The 20,355-nt window shown below is 38.4% G+C and overlaps 1 protein-coding gene across 3 annotated transcripts; it reads left to right on the forward strand.

Annotated features, from left to right (window-relative positions):
* The first annotated feature begins 2,627 nt into the window (after positions 1–2,627).
* On the forward strand, positions 2,628–17,842 carry LOC111226546 (interferon regulatory factor 2-like). Of its 3 annotated transcripts, none has more exons than XM_022751745.1 (9): positions 2,628–2,820; positions 4,546–4,638; positions 4,734–4,833; positions 5,553–5,729; positions 5,920–5,966; positions 7,320–7,455; positions 9,015–9,167; positions 10,352–10,389; positions 16,963–17,842. In XM_022751745.1, the coding sequence occupies exons 2-9, from the start codon at positions 4,552–4,554 to the stop codon at positions 17,068–17,070; spliced, it is 846 nt and encodes a 281-aa protein (XP_022607466.1). In that variant the 5' UTR covers positions 2,628–2,820; positions 4,546–4,551; the 3' UTR covers positions 17,071–17,842. The 3 variants fall into 3 exon arrangements, with proteins under 3 accessions (XP_022607466.1, XP_022607464.1, XP_022607465.1); XM_022751743.1 differs by lacking the exon at positions 16,963–17,842 and adding an exon at positions 11,297–12,846; XM_022751744.1 differs by lacking the exons at positions 2,628–2,820; positions 16,963–17,842 and adding exons at positions 2,887–2,961; positions 11,297–12,846.
* Positions 17,843–20,355: the final 2,513 nt, after the last annotated feature.

A 20,355-nucleotide genomic window follows, 5' to 3' on the forward strand; every position in this document is an offset into this window, starting at 1 on the left:
TCCTGAATCTAAAAGAAATACCATTAGTTGTAGTTTTGCATAATTATTACAATCTCTGACTAAAATAGTTGCTTATGTAACCCGGAGCTGCATTCTTCACACCCCTGTGATACCTAACTCCACTTGAATGATTCTTCTTTCCACTGGACCCAGCACACAGAGGTCATTTAGGCACAGCCCTTATCATCTTACAGAGAGCAATTTGTTTTATGAGTTGTGGTGAACTGCTTTACCAGAGGGTGGCACCATAATCAAAGTGGCTTTGAAGTAGTTCCCCGGCAAGAAAGTTAAATGTTGCTCTATCTTGCAGGGCTGCTTTCCTGGCCAAGAATTAATCCATTGATAAATGAAGTGCCAGGCATTAACAGAGTCTCTAGTAGAGTACCATTCAATGATAATGTGCATCACAGATTCCACATTTTGTTATACCCTGTCTTTTTAAAGCAGTAAATCCCAATGGTTTTAACAAAAAAAATAATAATAATTAGATGGTAAAATTCTGAGATCAGACGTGACAGTTTGGTTTTCTAAATATTTTTTTCAGTCTTTGTGTCTCTATACACTAACTGGAGTTTCTGTGTCTGTCATTGAGTCTCTTTTGTACTTTGTAGTACTGTTGAGAACTATGAATGATTAACTGTTTATCAGGATGGGTTTGTGAGTTAGCGACTGCTTATAAACAAGCAGCCACTAGAGGAAGCCAGAGAAACATTCAATGTAGATGTATGGGCCTTAAATGAATCAGCAGTCCCTCAAAGGTGCACTGTTCCAGGAACTGAAATTGTGGCTAAACCTAACCCTCGATGCCACAGACCAGACCACTCCAATATTGTTGAAATACAGATAAATGAAGTTTCCTCCACTACTTGTGCAATCAGGTGCCACCACATTTGTTTCCCTCTGTCACTCTTGTTTTATTATACCTCAATAATTCAAACACAGGTTATATACATTACTATACTATACATTATATATATGGGGTAGAAGATTTTTTTCTATAGTTCTTCTTGTCTCCATTGTTTTTGGTCATTCAGTGTTGGTGTTGAACTATAAACTTTTACTATTAGTTTATCAGACCTCTCCCAGCTACAGTACATGTGTATGTGTGTCAGGAGGAGATAACCCTGGCTTTATGCAGATCCCTGCTGGTCCAGAGGGCTGTAACCTGACCTGGTATGACCTTTCAAAACTGCCTCCTGATACAGTTTGCATGTATTTAATTTGCAGGTAATAAAAAATAGTACTTTCTAAACATCATATTTTCTGTTCCAGTATTTTTCAAAAGCTGGTTTCTCTTTTGATGTAAACAGAGAGCATCATGTAGAGAGACCAAACAGTGGCAGAATGACATGAGCCTCATGATCATAACTTCATCAGCAAATTCAGTCAGTCTGCACCTGAAAGATCGAATAGCTGCTATTCATTGGTGATATATTACCAAAATTATAATTTACTATTAAGGTACAATGGTTTAAAAAAAAAAAAACTCAGTTGAAACTCATGTGTTCAACATGAAATGCACTTTGATCTCCTTCTGGCCCCACGTGTCTAACTATAGCCCATGAATTCAGTGTGGGAAAATAAACTGAAAATCTGCTGTTTCCAAATGACTGCAGGTGGGGTGCTTCATCTGTCTCTCACACACGGTTGCTTAAAGTTTCTGGTTTCGATTCCACCATCAGCGTCGCAGAAACGAGTGGACAGAGTAAAGAGGAGATAGAGGAAGTGAAAATGAAATCCAGCTCAAAGATCTTCTATGGATTTTGCAGCACACGATACAAAGCTCCATAGCGACATTATTTATGGTAATTCACGCTCTGAAGTTACTTCACTCAGACTTTTAATGATGGGCATTTGCAATAGTTGGCCACGACATTTTAGCTTTGTTAAGGCTGAATGTCACAATGTTTAATTAGGGGGGACAGAGCCGATACAGATGGAGGGGGGGGGGCGAGGGAAAACACAGTCTGTCCACACTCAGGTTCAAGGAAAATTAATTATTCACGACTGGAAATTGTGTTGCTACAGCGGCCAAGTCACATATAAAAAACAAAACAAACAACGTAAGGACATTCAAAGAAAATAAATGACAAAACATATAATAAAATCAAAACTTCTACTAGATACTGAGCCAAAACTATAGAATCCATCTCGACATTCTCAAATATGGTACTTTTACATTGGTAGTGCAATACAGTATGTTTAAGCCCCATGTCTTATACTGGTGTGGCAAGATGCTTTCATTAAAATTTCACAGATGAGTACTAAGATTAGCTATATAGTATAATATATATATTCACAGGTACACAAATAATTTTAATTTTATGTTCTTGCTGGGGTGACTATGTAAAATATGTCATAGGACTGCATATACGTATATATTATACTATACGTTATATTATATGTATGTTTATTAATGTGTCTGTCCCCGCTAAATCACCACGTAAATAAATAAAGCATGAGGAAAAGGCAGTTGTATTGACTTTCGTGGCAACACGAGGAAAAAAAGAGCGGAGTGAGACCTCTTCGTGTCCCTGTTTATCTGGAGAGCGCGCACGCGGCCAAGAGACTTCCGCGACGCCGCTCTAGAGCGACCTAAAGCGAGAGCACGAGAGCAGGAGGGGGATTTCCAGCTCGAGCCCCCACTTCCCGAACCAGCCGTTGTTTTGCTTTCGGTCTCGACACAGAAACAGAAATAAACGACGGACACAATTTTGTTTTTCCACTTCCAACCACAAATAAACGAACTTGTCCAACTTCGGCTGTGCCCGTCGTTCCGACAGCAGGACTGTGAAGCTACAGGCCGTCCAAACTGAACAGGTAACATTTTTATTTCCGCATATTAACGCTGTTGACTTGCATTCACACCACACCGACTTCCTACAGGACGACATGACGGATCCCTAGCTTTGCTGTGCAAGTGAAAGTGGGACTGTAGTTTTCTCTGCGTTTGTTGACTCGGTACGGTATTTATTTTCACTTTTGGCTCGGTTGTTTTTGGATCAGCACGCCGGCAAACAGTAGACAAACACAGACTGGTTAACTTTTGACTTGACCCTCATTGCTAAATCAAACTTTAATCCAACATAAATCTGTTACTGACATTTAACCAAATATAGAGGTAACATGTCTAGAAGTGACTGATGTTAAGATTTGATAACAATTAATAACAGTAGGACTGTTGTAGTAGCTTTAGCTGTATGTGTTTGTGTTTGATATTTGAGGAAACATTCATTGACTTGTGAACAATATTCGTGCTGTTTTCAGGTCTTAGTACATGTGTTTGAAAATCGAAGTACTGTTCAGCCCTGTGTTGCTAGAACTGTCGTACATGTGTCTGATCCTGTTTTGCAGCATAGGAATATGTTTTGAACAAATTTAAGAAATTCAATTTATGGATGGTTGAGAGTACACAGTTCAAAAGAAATGTCAAAACATTTTTAATTCAATATAATATAATTTGAAACGTGCAAATCAGACTGTGAGATGAATAATTGTAATTGTAGTGTGTAGCATTAATATATTGCAATTATTTGTCTAAAAGGTTTTCCCAACTTTTACAGCCTGGCTATTAGTGCAGATTCCCTACTTTTTCAAATCCAAGGCTAGTAAATGTGTCTTGTTGTACAATTAGAAAAAGAAAAGACATTGCCACACAGTTTAGGTTGAGGTACTGGTGTAACTGCATGATTTTCTTGCCTTTTGTTTATTTTTAACCCTGAAATTAATTCACAATGTGTTCCCTAACAAGCTCAAAAACATACAAATTCTTTTACAGCTGAGGTCAGCTATAGTAATACAGATTTTGTACTGTAGTCAGGCTGTACATATGTAGTGTTTTACCAAGCAGCATGCAGCTGGAGGTGTCAACCCTGTCGCTCATAAAAAGCAATAAGAATATGTATCTGATGTAGTGCCATGTCACCCTGTTTGACCTGTTAGGGAGCTTGCTGTCACGTCAGGAGGCAGTTTGAAGTTTGCAGTATGCCAACTGCAAACTTTACCCACCCTGCTGTGGGTGGGGTGGGTAAAGTTTGCTCTCACTGTTTTTAAATAAACATGTATTCATTATCTTCTTTTAAGTTCTTTTTAGTTATTTCAAATGTTAATCTAATGGAACAAAGACAATGAACGTGTGGTTGTGGAAAGGAGTGGGCTATATGGCTGCAATTACAGACATGATTGCACAATTTTATTTGAGAGCAGTATTTTACAGGACGCAGTCTTTACAACGCAAGTTAAACAGTGAACCTGGGCAGGATTTTTATCTTTATAACCACAGACAAGAGGGATTCAACATTCTCCTTTGTTTTGTTCACAGTCGTTTGTATGAAAAATAACCTACAACAGTGGTTGCTTCTTCTCATACTGGTTGGCAAAGTAGACAGTGTTTTGGTATTTATATCTTTGCCCCAACCCCTTTCATCTATTGTAATAACTTACTGCATTGTTTAATAGCTTAATTAAAAGCCATACATCAGTCATCATACATACATACATACGTTGCTGTCTATTATAATTATATGTTACTCTGTGCTTTCACAGGCCAAAATGCCAGTAGAAAGAATGAGGATGCGACCGTGGCTGGAGGAGCAAATCAACTCCTGTCAGATACCAGGACTCAAATGGGTTAATAAAGTAAGTCTTCACTCATGCATATACACACACACACACACACACACACACACACTAATACTATAAATCAAGAGCTGACAAAATATAAATGTTCCTAGGAAAAGAGAATCTTCCAGATCCCGTGGATGCATGCTGCACGCCACGGCTGGGACCTGGAGAAAGATGCTCCGCTCTTCATGAGATGGGCCATACACACAGGTAATACACCGATTTAACTGTCCACCCACTGGTTCTCCTTTTCAGTGGCTTTTCTTTTCAGGCGCCACACCAGTTCACTTTCAAATCAAAGAGACTTTCGATTTTGATCATGTTTGTATGTAAGAAATCCCATTGTAAAGATTGTCCCTTTCATTTAGGTCACAGAAAGCTTACTAAAAGTGCTTTAAAGTGCCTTTTTGAGGAAGCACAGAGAGATTGTGTGAGAGTGGGAAATCCCACGACTCCTTACCTCATCATAGAAAAAGGAAAATGAATTAAAAATCAGCTAAAATCTTGCCAGAAGGAGATTGAAGAAAGAAATGATTACACACCTTTTAATATTTTGAATTAAGTGTTTTTAATAAGGCAATTGGCAGTAGGAAATATTATCTAATCTTCAGTTTTCTACATAAGGTGTCTGAGATAAGCCCACACTTAGATTGAAGAACAATGAATGAACTGATGGTGCAATACTAAGGCTATTTAAGGAATGAAAAATGGTTAGTGCACAGACTTTGTTTTTTTTTTTAATGATGTATAATAACAGAAAAGCATTGTTTTAATATTTTGTCTAATCTTTAGCTGAAGAGTAATGGTTTGCAGCAGTAATAGTAACACTTTGTGCACACAATCTACTCTACTAACTAGTATTCTGAGATTAGTTATCTGTACCAATAATTTACCTTGTTTTCAATCTTCACTGATTTGTGTTTGTGTAGGTAAATACCAGCCAGGCGTAGACCGTCCAGATCCAAAGACTTGGAAGGCTAATTTCCGCTGTGCCATGAACAGCCTGCCAGATATTGAGGAAGTGAAGGATAAAAGCAACAAAAAGGGAACTAATGCCTTCAGAGTTTATAAGATGCTCTCCTCCACAGAAAGAAGTTTGAAGAAAGGTGAGTGCTGCTAATCTTCTTCACCTTGATCCGGTTAAAACCTTTTATCACTTTTCTAGATGTTGCTATTCTCTCTTGAAAAGTATGCACCTGTAATTCCATATTCATTGAATTAAGACAGTCACTAGATATAGTGTGGGTTTTAAATCAATTTGTAAATATGTTTCTTTCTGTGTGTACATCCATTTAGGAAAGAAGAAGACAGACAAAGAGGGGAGGCCTAAGGGAAGTAAAGAGGTAGATAAACATATCAAAACTCTTCTCACACATGAAGCTAACAACACTGGCAGGATGGGGTGGTGGCTTCTATGTGCACATAACAAAACAATCTCTTTATCAAGTCTGCCCTTGCTGAAAATAACCATTTAACATACATTAAATATTTTATTTCTGCTCACCATAAGCAGCAGCAGCTCTGTTTGAGAACAGCAGCATGATGGGGAATAATAAGAAGAGCCAGTGTCTGATTTAAACACAGGCTGTATAATTAAACTTTAATGTGCAGTTGAGTAACTGCTTGGCCTGCTGGCTGGTTTGGTGATCAGGCATCACAGAAATATTTACTTCACTGAAATTGTTGCCTTTGTTCCAAAACAGAGCAAACGATTTCTGGAAGTCTTACTCACTCATAATCTGGCAAATTACCAGAAATATCTAACATGAACAATCAGCTCCAGCTCCGGTTCCCACATTACAGTGAAATTTGCCAGACAATAGGAACAGTAACCAAGTGCTGCTCCTCCATTTGGTTCTGTCTCTCAAAGCAATGCAAAGTAAAACCAGTAGCTGCTTGTTCCATTTGTAAATTAAGGATGAAAGGATGAATTAATTAGCTGCTGTATTTCTAAGGAATAGGAAACACACTGAATAAAAAATATATAAAATATACTTAACCATACTAAGATAAGTGTACTTTCTTAAACTACATTTCCTTCTAGAGACATCCTTTTTGACTTAACTTTCCAAAAGCAATTCACTTAAAGAATCACAATCATCAATAATCAGAGTCAGAAAAACCCCAACAGCAGAAACCCTCTCAAACTGATCTATCTGCTATGCAGGAATTCTGAATAGAAATGAACATAGAGACATGGACTTGTTTTTATGATGAGTTTAGGAATAAAAAAGTTTTTGCTTAATATTAGCTGGTTTTTGATTGGTGTCTACATGCCTGAAATGCTCCAGATATCAGGGTGTATCCTGCTCTTACTTGGAATAAACTGTTTATAAATCTCACTTCCAAGTATATTATGAATACTAAATACGTGAGCAGAGCCTCTGACATAAAGTGTGCTAATGTCTGTGCACTGGGTCACTACACCCCAGCTGTCTTACTAGAGTTTCTCATTGTCACACTTACAATGTAATGGATTTACAGTATTATATTGAGGATACTATGTTTAAATGGGCATGTGACCATTGATTTTCGGCTATATATGTAGTGTTGGTACGGTTGTCCGTCACTGTGTGATGAAAAATAGCCACAGATCTTCCAGTGTAACATTAAAGTCCTGTTTGGACACGAAACCATATCATATCAATCTTCTATAATGATCAGTCTTTTTCTGTCTTTGTCTGTCTCTCCATCAGGCAGTGTCTCTGTCTCCAGGCAGGACTCTTCTCGAAGGTACTGCTGGACCTATTGACTATTCTAAACAGGAATTGATCAAACAGGAAGTGGTCAAGCAGGAAGCAGTAGAGCTAACAGTCACGGACAGCGCCTCAGGTACTGCACCAGTGTTTTTTTTTGTTTTTTTTTTATAACAATGATGTGGTTGTTTTGTCTGTGACCCGATGAGTCATGGTTTGGTTTGTTTTTTTTCTGCTCGGAATTGAAACATAAGACAAGGCATGAAAAAATGATTTGCATAGCTCATTTCAACCACAGGGACAATTCAAAGTGCTTTACAGAACAGCAGTTGTGCAGGTACACTGCAGTGATAAGATGTAAGTTGTCACAATAGAGGAAATAAAAACACAGTCAAAGGCACAGGGGAGCACAGGGTTTTCAATTAACATTTTAAATGTTAAATGAATTTGTGTGCAGTATAGCAGCTAAAATCAGCAGTGAATGAGCAAAGTCTGAATACAGGCAAAACATAATGTTTCTGACTGCTTTTTCACTAACTGCAAGGCACTGAGAAGAGTGTGTACTTTAACTTATTTAATCTTGTCCCCTGTGGGACATAAGGCCATAATGACCTCCAAGATTCTGGGGCTGTATCACAGAAACGTCCTAACTTGCAGATCCTATCTTAACTGTTTGGTAACCATGGTGATTAGACTTAGGACCTGATTTAGGGAAAAAAAGCCATTACAGATGCATAGTTCATAAGCCAATGTTCCTATCCTGACGTAAAATAGGAGAAGTGTATTACACAAGCTTCCTAACTTCCCAAAATCTTGTGTAAACTCTCCTAAATTTAGGATAATCTGTCCTGACTTTTGCTTTTCCACCACTTTGCTAACTTGTTTCATCCATGTCACTGCTCTTCTATTGCTTCTATACAACCAACCAAACATCAACAGGTGGAACTTATATATTCAGAGGATCATGGGAGACCTTAATGACGTGTTGTGGTTTGGTGTAAAAAATAATCATAAGTAGATACAGACCACTCCGGGCCATGTTCCTGCAGTCAGTTGAGCAGCTACTACCAGCTGTGGAGAGGTTGACCCGGCGACGTAGGTCTCTGGTTGTGGTGCACCTTAAAAATGTGCTTTGTTTTTTTTTTGTTTTTTTTGTTTTTTTTACTAAAGGAGATTTCCTGAGCGAGATGGCCATTTCTTGTACATTTCAATGAGAAATCTAACAGGTTACAAAATACCTCAGTGAGATGAGATTAGAAAAGTATCGTTGGTTGCAAGGTAACAGACATAAAAGTTGATAACTGATGTTTTATTGAGTATCCACGATTTCCTAACCTGAGATAAGATAGGATTAAGTTGGATGAGGTAGGATTCCTACAGTTAGTTAGGATTTGCTTTTGTAATATTAAATTTGGAAAAACCCTATCTCAACTTCAGACTTACAATAGGATGTTTCTGTGATACAGCACTTGGTTTACAGGTTTTCTCAGTCAATATTGACAAACTAAACAGGTGAAGGGACAGCTGATGAAAAAATATCATAACTCTTTATCTTGAAACAGTGGGTAAATACTGTATGTGGCTACATGCACCCACCCTGCCACACACTTGATACATTTTTACCAGTCAATCACTGAATTGTTGTGTATCCATGTGTTCAGCTTATTATACCATGTCCTGTCTGTCCATTCACAGCCATTCACAGTTCAGTAGAAGACCACGTGATCACGAGCGAGCAGCTGCCATTCGTCTGCCAGACAATTGAAGTAACCACAGAGAATGAAGAGCAGACAGTTAGCTCCTCCCACTCGTACCCACTCCAAATCTCTCCTGTGTCTTCATGTTGCGGTGAGATATCTCGCACACACACATCACACTTTACCACATTTTGTTACCAGAAGGAACATAAATAGGTTTGTTACAAAGGATCAGGCTTGTTGAAGCATTTGTAGTTATTCAGAACCACAGTTTTGACCACAACTGCAAGAAGCGCCCATTTCAGAACACAGTGGTTACCATTTACAAAGGAGCAACTTTCTCTGGCATGGTTCATGGTACCTGTGTGTTGAAACATATGGCTTTACCCGTTTGTATGTGTTGATGTTCATTCTGTATAACCCACAAAAACGTGGTGACCCGAGAGGGTGACCCGATGACCTGCTGCTATTAGCTATTACATCACCCATTATTACGTAATACAACTAAAGTAAAGCCACTTCTGTATCACAGTCACTAGATCTTATCTTAAGTGGAGAAAATTGTGGGCAAAGCAGCTGAATGTGAAGAAATAACCAGCGGTGAATATGCAACAAAAGATTATTGAGGCTGCTAACAGTGTCTCATTCAGAATGTTTTTTAACTTTCAGTTGGAAAAGCTGAGTGCATTTTAAATTTGTGCAATTTAAAAAATGTACTTACGAAATAAAGATATGCATTGGCGATTTTCTAAAAGTAATTTTTTTTCTTACAGTAGCATCAGTTTCAAAATTTCTTCTCCTGTAAAATATGTCCATATCTCAAAAGGCTAACTTGAAACTGAACAAGCTGATCATTAAATATTTTGTCTTTGGAGGTCATTACATTGTCATTGATGTTGGTTTGTATGAATTCATTTAACCCCTAGCTTCATCAGTTCTCTGAGATCTGTTAAACTCACCTCTCTTTGTGTATTCATCTGTCCTCTCTGTCAACCAGTCATTCAGGCAGAGCTGGCTCTTTTATTTTCCAGCTGTAATCATTCCATCTGTCCCTCCTCTCTGTACATCTGCTTTTTTGTTGATCCTTCTCAATCGCTGCCATTGCTTTAAGAGTTAAGATTCAAATTATAATCATTCTCCCTTCTTTCTTTTCATCTTTTACTCTCTTGATGTTTGTTTTCTTTACTGATTTTAACTTTTAACATTCAAGTGTTCTTCTTTGCTTAAGTGGTTTCAATGTTTATACTTTAGAAAAAGTACACTGGTTTAAATCATGATACAAAAAAAATTTAGAATACTGTTTTATTAATTTTTTATGTGTCTTTATTTCTACAGGCAGTGACACAGACAGTGACACGGAAGACAACAAAGAGGTGAGATCCCATTTTTCATACCTACTCATAAACACAAAGGAGAGAGCAGTGAAAGAATTATTAACTGCTCTGATCTTCAGATAAACAGGTTTATACCTGCTTCAACCTTACTGCTGAAACAGGGTGTGTGTGCGTGTGTGTGTGTGTGTCTGTCTGTCTGTCTGTCTGTCTGTCTGTCTGTGTGTGTGTGTGTGTGTGTGTGTGTGTGTGTGTGTCTGTGTCTGTGTGTGTCTGTCTGTGTGTGTGTGTGTGTGTGTGTGTCTCTGTGTGTGTGTGTCTCTGTGTGTGTGTGTCTCTCTCTGTGTGTGTGTGTGTGTGTGTCTCTGTGTGTGTGTGTCTGTCTTTGTGTGTGTGTGTGTGTGTGTTCCTTCCTGTAATGTTGCGAGACTGAGAAAAGGGAGGGCCTTGTCAGGAACTGTGGCTGTCAAACATTAACAGTTTGATTTGAGGTTGGCCTTTGTAGTACATTGTACCCACGGTGAACACACACACAAACACACTCCACACTACATATTATCAGTGGTAAGATTAAGAGCTATGTAGTAACATAGAAACTGTCTTTTAACTCATAATCGGACATTTTTATTGTGACTATTAATTGTCAATAAAAAATGCAGTTTTTAGCCAAGGCTCCATGTTACATGTGTTACATGTGTCTGTATATTAGTGCAACAGCCTGAAGCATATCATGTTTAAATATTCTGACTGGGTCACATAGATGTTGATTCAGCCACAGGATCATTTCTGCAGTGGTGGTTTTTGGCGTTGTATTTACAGAGTAATCATAAAATGTTCACCACAACATGTCAGAAATGATCCACAGCTTTTACATTGTGCTTACTCAAAGTTACAGTATATCGCCTTCCTCTTCCTGATCTCTCCTTTTTTTAATTGTTTTGCCGGACAGGGTGTCGGTGCAGTCTGGAGGCGGGACTACAGTACAACAGTTCTCAGGGTTCCCACATGTTCTCTTCCTAGCATGGCCACTTTTGTCACTGCGAACAAGCCCAACTTCAGGGTCACCAGTACGCGAGACCCAGCTCCTCTCATCAGCTATCACAGTGACGGCTGGACGCCGGCCTACACCCAGAACTCTCTTGTGTCTCCGGCAAGCAGCCACACCCATGAGATGCGTGCAAGTGTCATTATGAAAACCTCCGATGTCACCTCCTCCTGACCTCAGATGAGGGAGTATCATCAATGCCCTCAAGGCATAGGAATGACAGAGAATGTTGTTTTTCTCCCATCAGGGCCACATGGTGCCTAAAAGGCCAAACTTCCAAATCTGTGATTTTATTGTAGCTTCTGCTTGGGCCATGAATTCCCTCAGTTTTCCCTTTAATCGGAAAAAAACTTGCGCACTACTCGGTGAGCACTGAAGCCCAGTTTTTACTTTATACATCTGTATCTGCGAGGGTGTGTGTGATGTAAATTTCATCATCTTCCCATGTCTGCAAGGGTTCATCTTAAAAGTTATGAACACTTCGACAAACGTATGTATACACGTGGTATTGTCCATGTCCACGTCTTTGGACTATATCTAGCCTTTAATCATCCATGTGTCACTGGTAGTGCATTTTCCCTGCTGATTTTTGCTAACACTGTAGCATACACTCTGCTGAATTAACAAAATACTCCACTTTTATATAGCGAAAGACAAATTTTAGTCGTGAAAAGTTTTTTTTTTTTTTTAAGTGTTTCATTGCACAACATCCACTGCCTTCAAGAAGGAATGTCTTTTGAATCTCTCTACATAAAACTATGTGACTTGACCACATCCTTTAGGATTACTTACCATTAAGTATTAGAAGCAATTACAAAACTACATTGTTTGATTGAGACTCAGCTATCTTCTATGTTTTTAAGTTATTTTATGTTGCACCAAGACAAGGAAAACAATTAGTCATCTTAAAATAGTGTCATCTCAACTGTGTTAGCATGAATTTTTACATGAATTGTAAAAATGCTTTACTATGACACATGGATGGAACAAAGATTGTGTGTTCCTTGAAGCAATCTGTGTTCATGACAAATCAACAAATACACAATGTTATGGGGAAATGACATCTCTGTTGGCAAACCTGCTCAACTGGCAGCAAGTTACAAAAACAATCAGGCATGTTGTTATCTACGTAAAGAAAAGAATGACAATCATTATCGAGCTATGATTTGCCCCACAGTGGAAATCAGGCGTGTGTGTGTATCTGTCTGGAGACCTCAGGACATTGTACCCGCCGACACAGACAGATGAACTGACAGACTCACTGACAGAGAGACAGACTGACAAGACTGTGAACAATGTACTAATTTCTTCTCTCTCCTGCCTCCTGGTGTTAATAATGTACATAGCTCATATGTATGTATGCCTGCAAGCCGCTTCTGCACCTTATGGACAGCACTGCTGTGTGTGTGTGTGTGTGTGTGTGTGTGGTGTGTCTGTGTGTGTGTGTGTGTAGTGTGTGTGTGTGTGTGTGTGTGTGTGTGTGTGTGTGTGTGTGAGAGAGAGAGGGAGGGGGGGGGGGGGCTTATTGAAGATGTGTGCCTTTGATAATGTGTGGTGGGATACAAACTATCTATGCTTTAGTCTGCTAGTAACACATGCAAGTAGCGACTGGAATTTTAGTTGTTTGTATGTGGAGATCATGGATGATCATAGAGGAGTGAAGAAGTGGTTAACATTCATTATATTTACTTGCACAGATGACTTGTTGAAAATGTTAGAAATATTTTTCTCTTGTGTTAGAATATTTCAATTTAAGGTCGTCGTGTTGGAGGAAGGAGCAAAGTGAAATTGGACATTCCTTCAGTGCATTTAAAAGATGTCAAGTAAATATCATGCTATGATAACTATGAGTAGGGAAGTGTGTGGGCTTGAGGTACATAACAAAGGACTGTGTCATCATCAGAGGCTGAGCGTTGATGTTTTTAATACACACTTGTTTTTTATGGTTTGGTCTCCCTAGCCCAAAAATTCCCATCTCCCAGTTGAATTGAGTGCACAGATGTTGCAGCACAAGTCTTTCCTCTGTTTCACCATTGTGTCCTCCTCTTACTCTTCCTGGCAAAATCTAGTGGCCTCCAACATTTGAATGAATCATAATGTTAACCACTAATTTTCACAATCTGTAAAGCAAGCGCAATGGCTTCAGTATTATTTATTTAATAAAAATAATAAATAATGTTAAAATATGATTAACCTAAAAAGAATTAGATTATGAAATGTTCATATCCAGTCCCCTTGAGAGTCACAGTTCCTTGCCTTATGAACTACATCAGAAAGCTACTTGTGTGTTAGCAGCTAGCAGGCTAAAAGCACAGACTTCATTCCCAGCCTGCTTTCAGCAGAGCTCCAGTGGGAACAGCTCTACAAGTTCACATGGGAAAACAGTAGGACAAATGGGAATCTGCCATGTTTTTGAACCTAACCCCTCGAGATTCTAACACTGGATGCACATTACTATCATAATGAAATTATTTAAGGTTCTCATTGAATCAAAGGGGGTTTGGGCTTACTTGACAGCAGATGTGGAATAGGTGTCGCTTTACCAAATGTTTCTTCATTGTGTTAGAAACTCCCATCACATATTGAGAACCTAATTGTTCTACTTCTCTGTGGTTTCACTTCATAATAACTCCCTGTGGAAATGCTACTCAGTAGGCTGAAATACACAGGCAATATTTAAAGCTTTGTATGTTCATTTTGTGAACAGCCATGACAAACAGCTGCCTTTTTTTTTAAACCATGCATCTTCAATGATTTTGTAGTGGTTACAGCCTCTCTCAGCGCTATACTGAAAATTAACAGTTGGCATTTCTACACCCATGTTGTTGTAATGACCAAAATCTGAGGTGACACTTAAATGTGCCAAATTGCTATACATGTCACCATGCATGTAAACAGCGTGGTCCATATTAGGCTTTCACACCTGTGCAAATGTGTGGAATTCATTCATTCAATTTAGTGTTTTCAATATTGAAGTTGAAGTTGTAAATGATCAAGAATCTGGCCTACTAAAGAAATGTTCAGACCCTTCGGCTTCGACAAGCCTAACCATTGAATTTAAAAGAAGTTCTCCTGGAACAATTAAAGTGCACTTATACCTAGAGCCTATTTCTGCTTTGTTTTGTGTATAAAAGGGATGTCATTACAGCCAAAAGTAGAGAGTGAAAGTGGGTTGTAATGTTGTTATTTATCGTGTGGTTGGTTGATCATTTTATCCTGCTTTTGCCTTATGTGATTGAGAGCCACTGAATCACTGTTGTGTTAAAACTGAGGTGTGGCTCACTCTTACTTTTAGCACATATCATAAAGGACAATATCACCATTCAGCTCAAAGGAAAAAAACAAAACAGGTAATTGCTCAGCTAATTGCATTGGAGCAAAGAAGTTGCAACTACATTGTCGCCACTGTTTATTCTGTATACTTTATGAAAACTACATGTGAATCAACATGTAAATCTGAATAAAGACTCTTTTTGTATTTATGCAGAGGCGTTTGATGTGCTTTATGACATGTAGAAAGAAGATAGATGGCTGAGGGTTTATCTTGTGAACTCAAAGTTCAGAGCACAGTTTTATTGCTTATGAGAGACTGTGAGAACTTTTATATCTGTTGCTGTTAAGATAAAAAATGTCCACTAAAAACAAAGCCCTCCATGGTAAGGACGTGCTGTTTGTCCTTACTGGGTGGAAAAAATGGGCTAATCAGGTTAGAGCTCAGGTCTGATGTAAGACTGAAAGGTTTGGTGCTGAGGTATGTAAGTTAGTGCATGTAATGACTGCACGGGGATGTCAAGCAGTGTGTGTGCTGAGTGGAAAATACTTTTTTCGTGTGTGTATGTGGTTTTGCTTTTTGTCAGAGCAGCAGATGTCTCTTTGTTTCAGACACTTACAGCTCGTTCAGTTTAACCAGAACACTAACTGCTGTTTCAGTTTCAGTTGCTGTTCTCAGTTCTCACTCTACTTCCTGTTTGTCTCTGAGGCCTCGGTGGATAGCTGGCCAGTTGCCTTGACAACTGCTAACCGCATGCCATTAGTCATGGTAAACAGTCTGTCCTGAGTATAGTTTATGTACTATTTTGCTCTCTTTCACAAGATCCTTTGTATCCATGTATCCTTCTCCTGCCTCCTCTTGCTTGCTTCAGTCATCTGGACCACGAACAGTAACAACAGTCATCTCAAAAAGTTTCTTTTCCCTCTAACAGTTTTTCAGATATTACAAAAAACAAAAGAAATAATTCTTTTTGAACATCTTCCAAACTATATTAATTTGACAATATTTCCATTATCTCCTGCTGTCAACAACATGCTCATATGAGCTGAATTAAATCCTATTGAAGAAAATGGCAAAAGAAGTAAACATGGTCATCGTTGAGTTTTATTTCATTTTCTTTAATATAGTCTATAATAACAATATTTCTAGATTATATAAGTGCCAAAAGGTGGGTAGACTGTTGAGTAAACAGTTCTGGATAAACTGATCCTCCAGTCAGCTCTGCTGTGACCTCTCACTTACACCATCTAGTGTTCAAAAGCAGAATTACAGCTTCATCCTTCTGGTTAATATGGGACAGAAAGGCTTCAGTGTGCTTAACATCAATCCATGTTATGCTTCTTTTTATGTTCAAAAATTGAATCACGTGCCTGTAGAAATATTTTAAGGATATTATTGTCATAAAGTCAATGCCTTTATGGTCAGGAAACTATTAAAACTGCCACACTTTCTTTATTGGAAGATTATGAATACTGGAATTTTTTTAATTGTTTTTCCATTGCACTGTTAAAAAAGCTGCTGAGCAACAGAATTTCACCTAGAGGATAAATAAGGTATCTACGCCCCACACACAATTGTTTTTACTAAATGCAAATTAATCTCTTAACTCTAAACTTACTGTTAGTGCTCGTCTGTCTGCAGACATCTTCAGTTGAGTTCATGTGCTGTCTCTTCCTTTTCTTTTTTTCTTATTGAGCTCTCTGTATCTACATACTTTGTGGATGTAAACCCCATAAATTTAACTGATTGATGAAGAGGTAGATTTATGTTGCGGTTTGACTAAAAGTCCAAGAGGTGGCGCAAAGCACCTGCATGGAGAGTCATAGTCAGGAGGAGGGAGGGGAGGCGGAGAGAGGGAGAAGAAAGCGAGCAGGGTCTACTAGGTATCTAGCATGAGCGGAGATGACTATAAGTTATATCTTTTAAGTTCAATGTTAAAGTTATCCAGCAGAGAGTTAGTTTGTTGTGAGGACTGTCATGTTACCAGAGGATTCAGGAGGACCACGTTTTAATGTGCTTCGATGACTATTCTCCAGTGAGTGTTTTCTTTTTCAGTGCTATCTTAAAAGCGATGTTAGCTCATGCTAATTTCATGACTGTGAACGAAAAAAAAAAAAAAACAATCAGAGAAACGTGTTGTGGTTGATAAAAACTCAGCACTGATCATGATCATGTTGTGTTTTGTGAAGCGAGCAGTAAGCTGGTAAAATTTTAGAAGATAACCATAAGACATTGGTATTCATCTGCATATCATAAAAAGAATTTGACATTAACTTAAGTTAAAATGTTTTGTGTGCAGGTTGGTTTCTTTTATAGTCGATTTCTGACCGAGGACGACTGCAGGAGTTTCAGAGCAGGAGGTCACCTGACCACCACTGTGGCTGCAGGGGGAGGAGTGGAGGAGTGACTTCATGAATTTGGACGCAGCACCTTCTCCACGTGGATTCCAGATAAGATCACACACACAATAGAAATACAGGGCGCTCTAACAAAACTAATGAAAGAAGACGACTCATAGTCAACTAACTGAAAAAACAACCTTTGGCCGGGGCTGAACTAAACTGAAATTTCCCTTGAGGAAGGATACAACTGAAGAGGAAATAAATAAGGACAAAAAAACATTGAATTTAAACACCCAGGTACAAAAGTGTCATTTTTTAAAATTTATTTTTATGAGTGAATCAGAGCTCTGAACAAAGGGGCAATTTGGGTTACTTTGTTTTAATTTGAAGGCCTTAGTTATTAAGCCTATACTCTGATGAGCATTGTACCGGTATTTGTTTTCTATTCGTTGAGTAAAACATGTTATTGCACAGAGCAGTGGTTGTGTTTTACTTTTGGTGTAGCACTATTTTATTGGTGTTTAACCCATCTCCTCATAACTGGAGGTTACATACAATACAAATGTCAAAATTGCTATGAAGTTTCCCGATATCATTCTTGCTCTTTAGGGAATGAACCCTTCATTTAGGTGTTGAACTCTGATGTTCATGTGACTCTAAATGCAACATTTCTTCACCTCACAGAAGGAGGCAGCAGCTCTGTTCTGTCATTCACCAATTGTTGCGCATTTAATGCTTTTATGATAGCTGACACACACACACACACACACACGCACACACACACACACACACAGAGGCACATCATCTGCTAACTCTACAGATGTGACAACTGTTACATGGCTGTCATACAGATTTGATGTATGTGTGTTATTAACTGAGGAAAAAATGTCATTTGTAGCACCGATGTTTTCCTCTCCAGTCCCCCATCTACTTAGTTTTGCACAGAAGCACACACACAGCTTAGTGTGTGTGTGTGTGTGTGTGTGTGTGTGTGTGTGTGTGTGTGTGTGTGTGTGTGTGTGGACTCATCAGTAATATGCGCAGCAGACCACACAAAGAGCTAGAGCTCTTACAGTGTTATCACCACATTCAGTGGCACTAAAACACAGTGGAGTCTTGACTCAGTGTCTCAGCAGGAGTGTAGCCTCATCATTTGCTCCTGTGTCGGCCTTTTCACTCCTCGTGACTGTTTCTCTGACTGTTCACCACTGCAGGTTGTAGGCCGGTCTAGTGAGGAGACGCCCTACACATCTTGTTAACAGCAGCCTCATTAATTGATTAAACTAAGTTTAGGGATAATTTGTTGATCCTAAACTACCATTAACCCTAACTGTGTTACTCTGTTTGTAACTGGAGTAAGAATAGAGGTGGAGGAGGACGCTTGTATTTAGTTTAGTAGTGTGGTCATGATAAAGACACCCAGGTGTATTTAAGTCATTCATTTGCATAGAAATATAGCTTTTATATTGAAACCAATCAAGGATAGTTACGTTACAGTTCTTTGGGTATGATGTGTATTGGAATACATTTTTGTCTAAAAGTTATCAAACCATCACACACAGCCCAGTATTTTGTTCAGATTATTATCATCATGCTGAGCTGTAAATAAATTATCACATTTGTGGACTTCTGTGTGATCTGTACTATCATTCATTACCTCTGTAGACTGTTACCAAACTCACACTTCATTATATCAATCATAAATGCACTTTTTCAACTTGTTTATTAATTATTGATACATGGAACTAGAAGAAGCAAGCACGCTCTCTCCATAAGATGAACACATTGTATTGATTTTGTGGTTTCATCTGCGCAGAAAATTTCACTTCTTAGTAAGTACATGTAGCATCAGCAGCAGGTTGTCGCACCTGCAGTTTCAAGACTTTTGATGCACAGAGCATAACTTTGTGCATGGCTGCCACAGCCATTATTATCTAAATTATTATCAGGATTATTCCAGGTTCATGTAAGTGGCCTATAGCTGGTATAGTATTTTAAGGTTTTTTTTTTTTTTATTAAGCACTTGCACATATGACTAACTGAATACAAAGCTTTAAAAAAAGAAAGAATATATTGTCAACAATCAACATCCTGTCCACACTGACAGGAATTTCAATCTCTCCTGAAATGTAAAATCACCATCTGACCTTGAAAGCCCTGTGATGCATGCTGTATAATAATGTTTAAAGTCCAGTGTAATATTCCAGATAATTTAATATACTGCTCCTACAGTTATAGAAAATTGTTCTGCGAAGAGGTTTTCAAACCAGTGAATGGGTGTCAGATCCACTCAGTCAAGTCAAATGATGAAATAAAGTGCTGATAGAGCCGTTTGATTCCTCCCTCAGTATGATTTGATGTGTCCTCTCTGAGTGTAGGTGGATGCACTGCTGATTATGTATGAACAATATTAACTGTCTACTGCCTGTTAGCCTAAGAGTTCATTATTTCTGAACACACAAGTAACTCAATAGTTTCATGCCTCCTCATCGAATGACTGCAAAATTAATACAGTCTTTACCTAAGCTTTAATATGTAGCTTCCATAGAAATTATGACTTAACTCAGCCACTGGATTTATCAGTAACATTTCTGAAATTTACTCAAAGTCTTTAAATTACAATAAACTATCAAATAAAACATTTTTGCCAACAATGTTTTAAACACAATTACTAACGTATTATCACTTTTATACTTGAACGTTAGTTATACGATGAACATTAGCATTAGCATTAATTTCAGCAAATGGTTGCTTACACACTCTGCAGACGCTGAGCATGATTAGCATTTCAAACATATTTGTGTCCACCTGACAAAAGTAAATCCAGTGTTCACTCCTCTGCAATAAAGCAACATTTTAACATTCATTCTCCTGAGAAAAATATCTGGCTCTTTATCTGCTTAATGCTACGCTGTATTCACCAGCTAGTCGCCTTAAGTTTGTTTCTCTAATGTTTGGTGCTGGGCATGTACTGTACACTGGGTTTTTATAATGTTTGCATCTGGAAAGTTGTAGCCGTAAACCCAAAACAATGAGCTCAAAGACGCCGAAATGCTCTCTAAAGCTAAAGGGGGAATGAAAAAGAAGAAGGACATTCAATGAAGAACTGAGTAATTACCTATGGGTTTGTAATTACAAGTTAGACCTTTCACGTACAGGTCATCATTTGATCCATTGTTAATATAAAAATAATGATCATACCAGCTTCAAGCAAAGACCAATATCAAATCTAGAATCAATTCCCAATGAATAAATGGAACTTGCTCCATGGTTGGGTTGCATGCTGCTGGCTTCCTCTAGCTTTTGAATTGAAAACTCTCACACATTGTATTGTCAAAACTAGCAACATG

This window comes from Seriola dumerili, unplaced genomic scaffold, assembly GCF_002260705.1.
Source record: "Seriola dumerili isolate Sdu_G_001 unplaced genomic scaffold, Sdu_1.0 BDQW01000161.1, whole genome shotgun sequence".
NCBI lineage: Eukaryota > Metazoa > Chordata > Actinopteri > Carangiformes > Carangidae > Seriola > Seriola dumerili.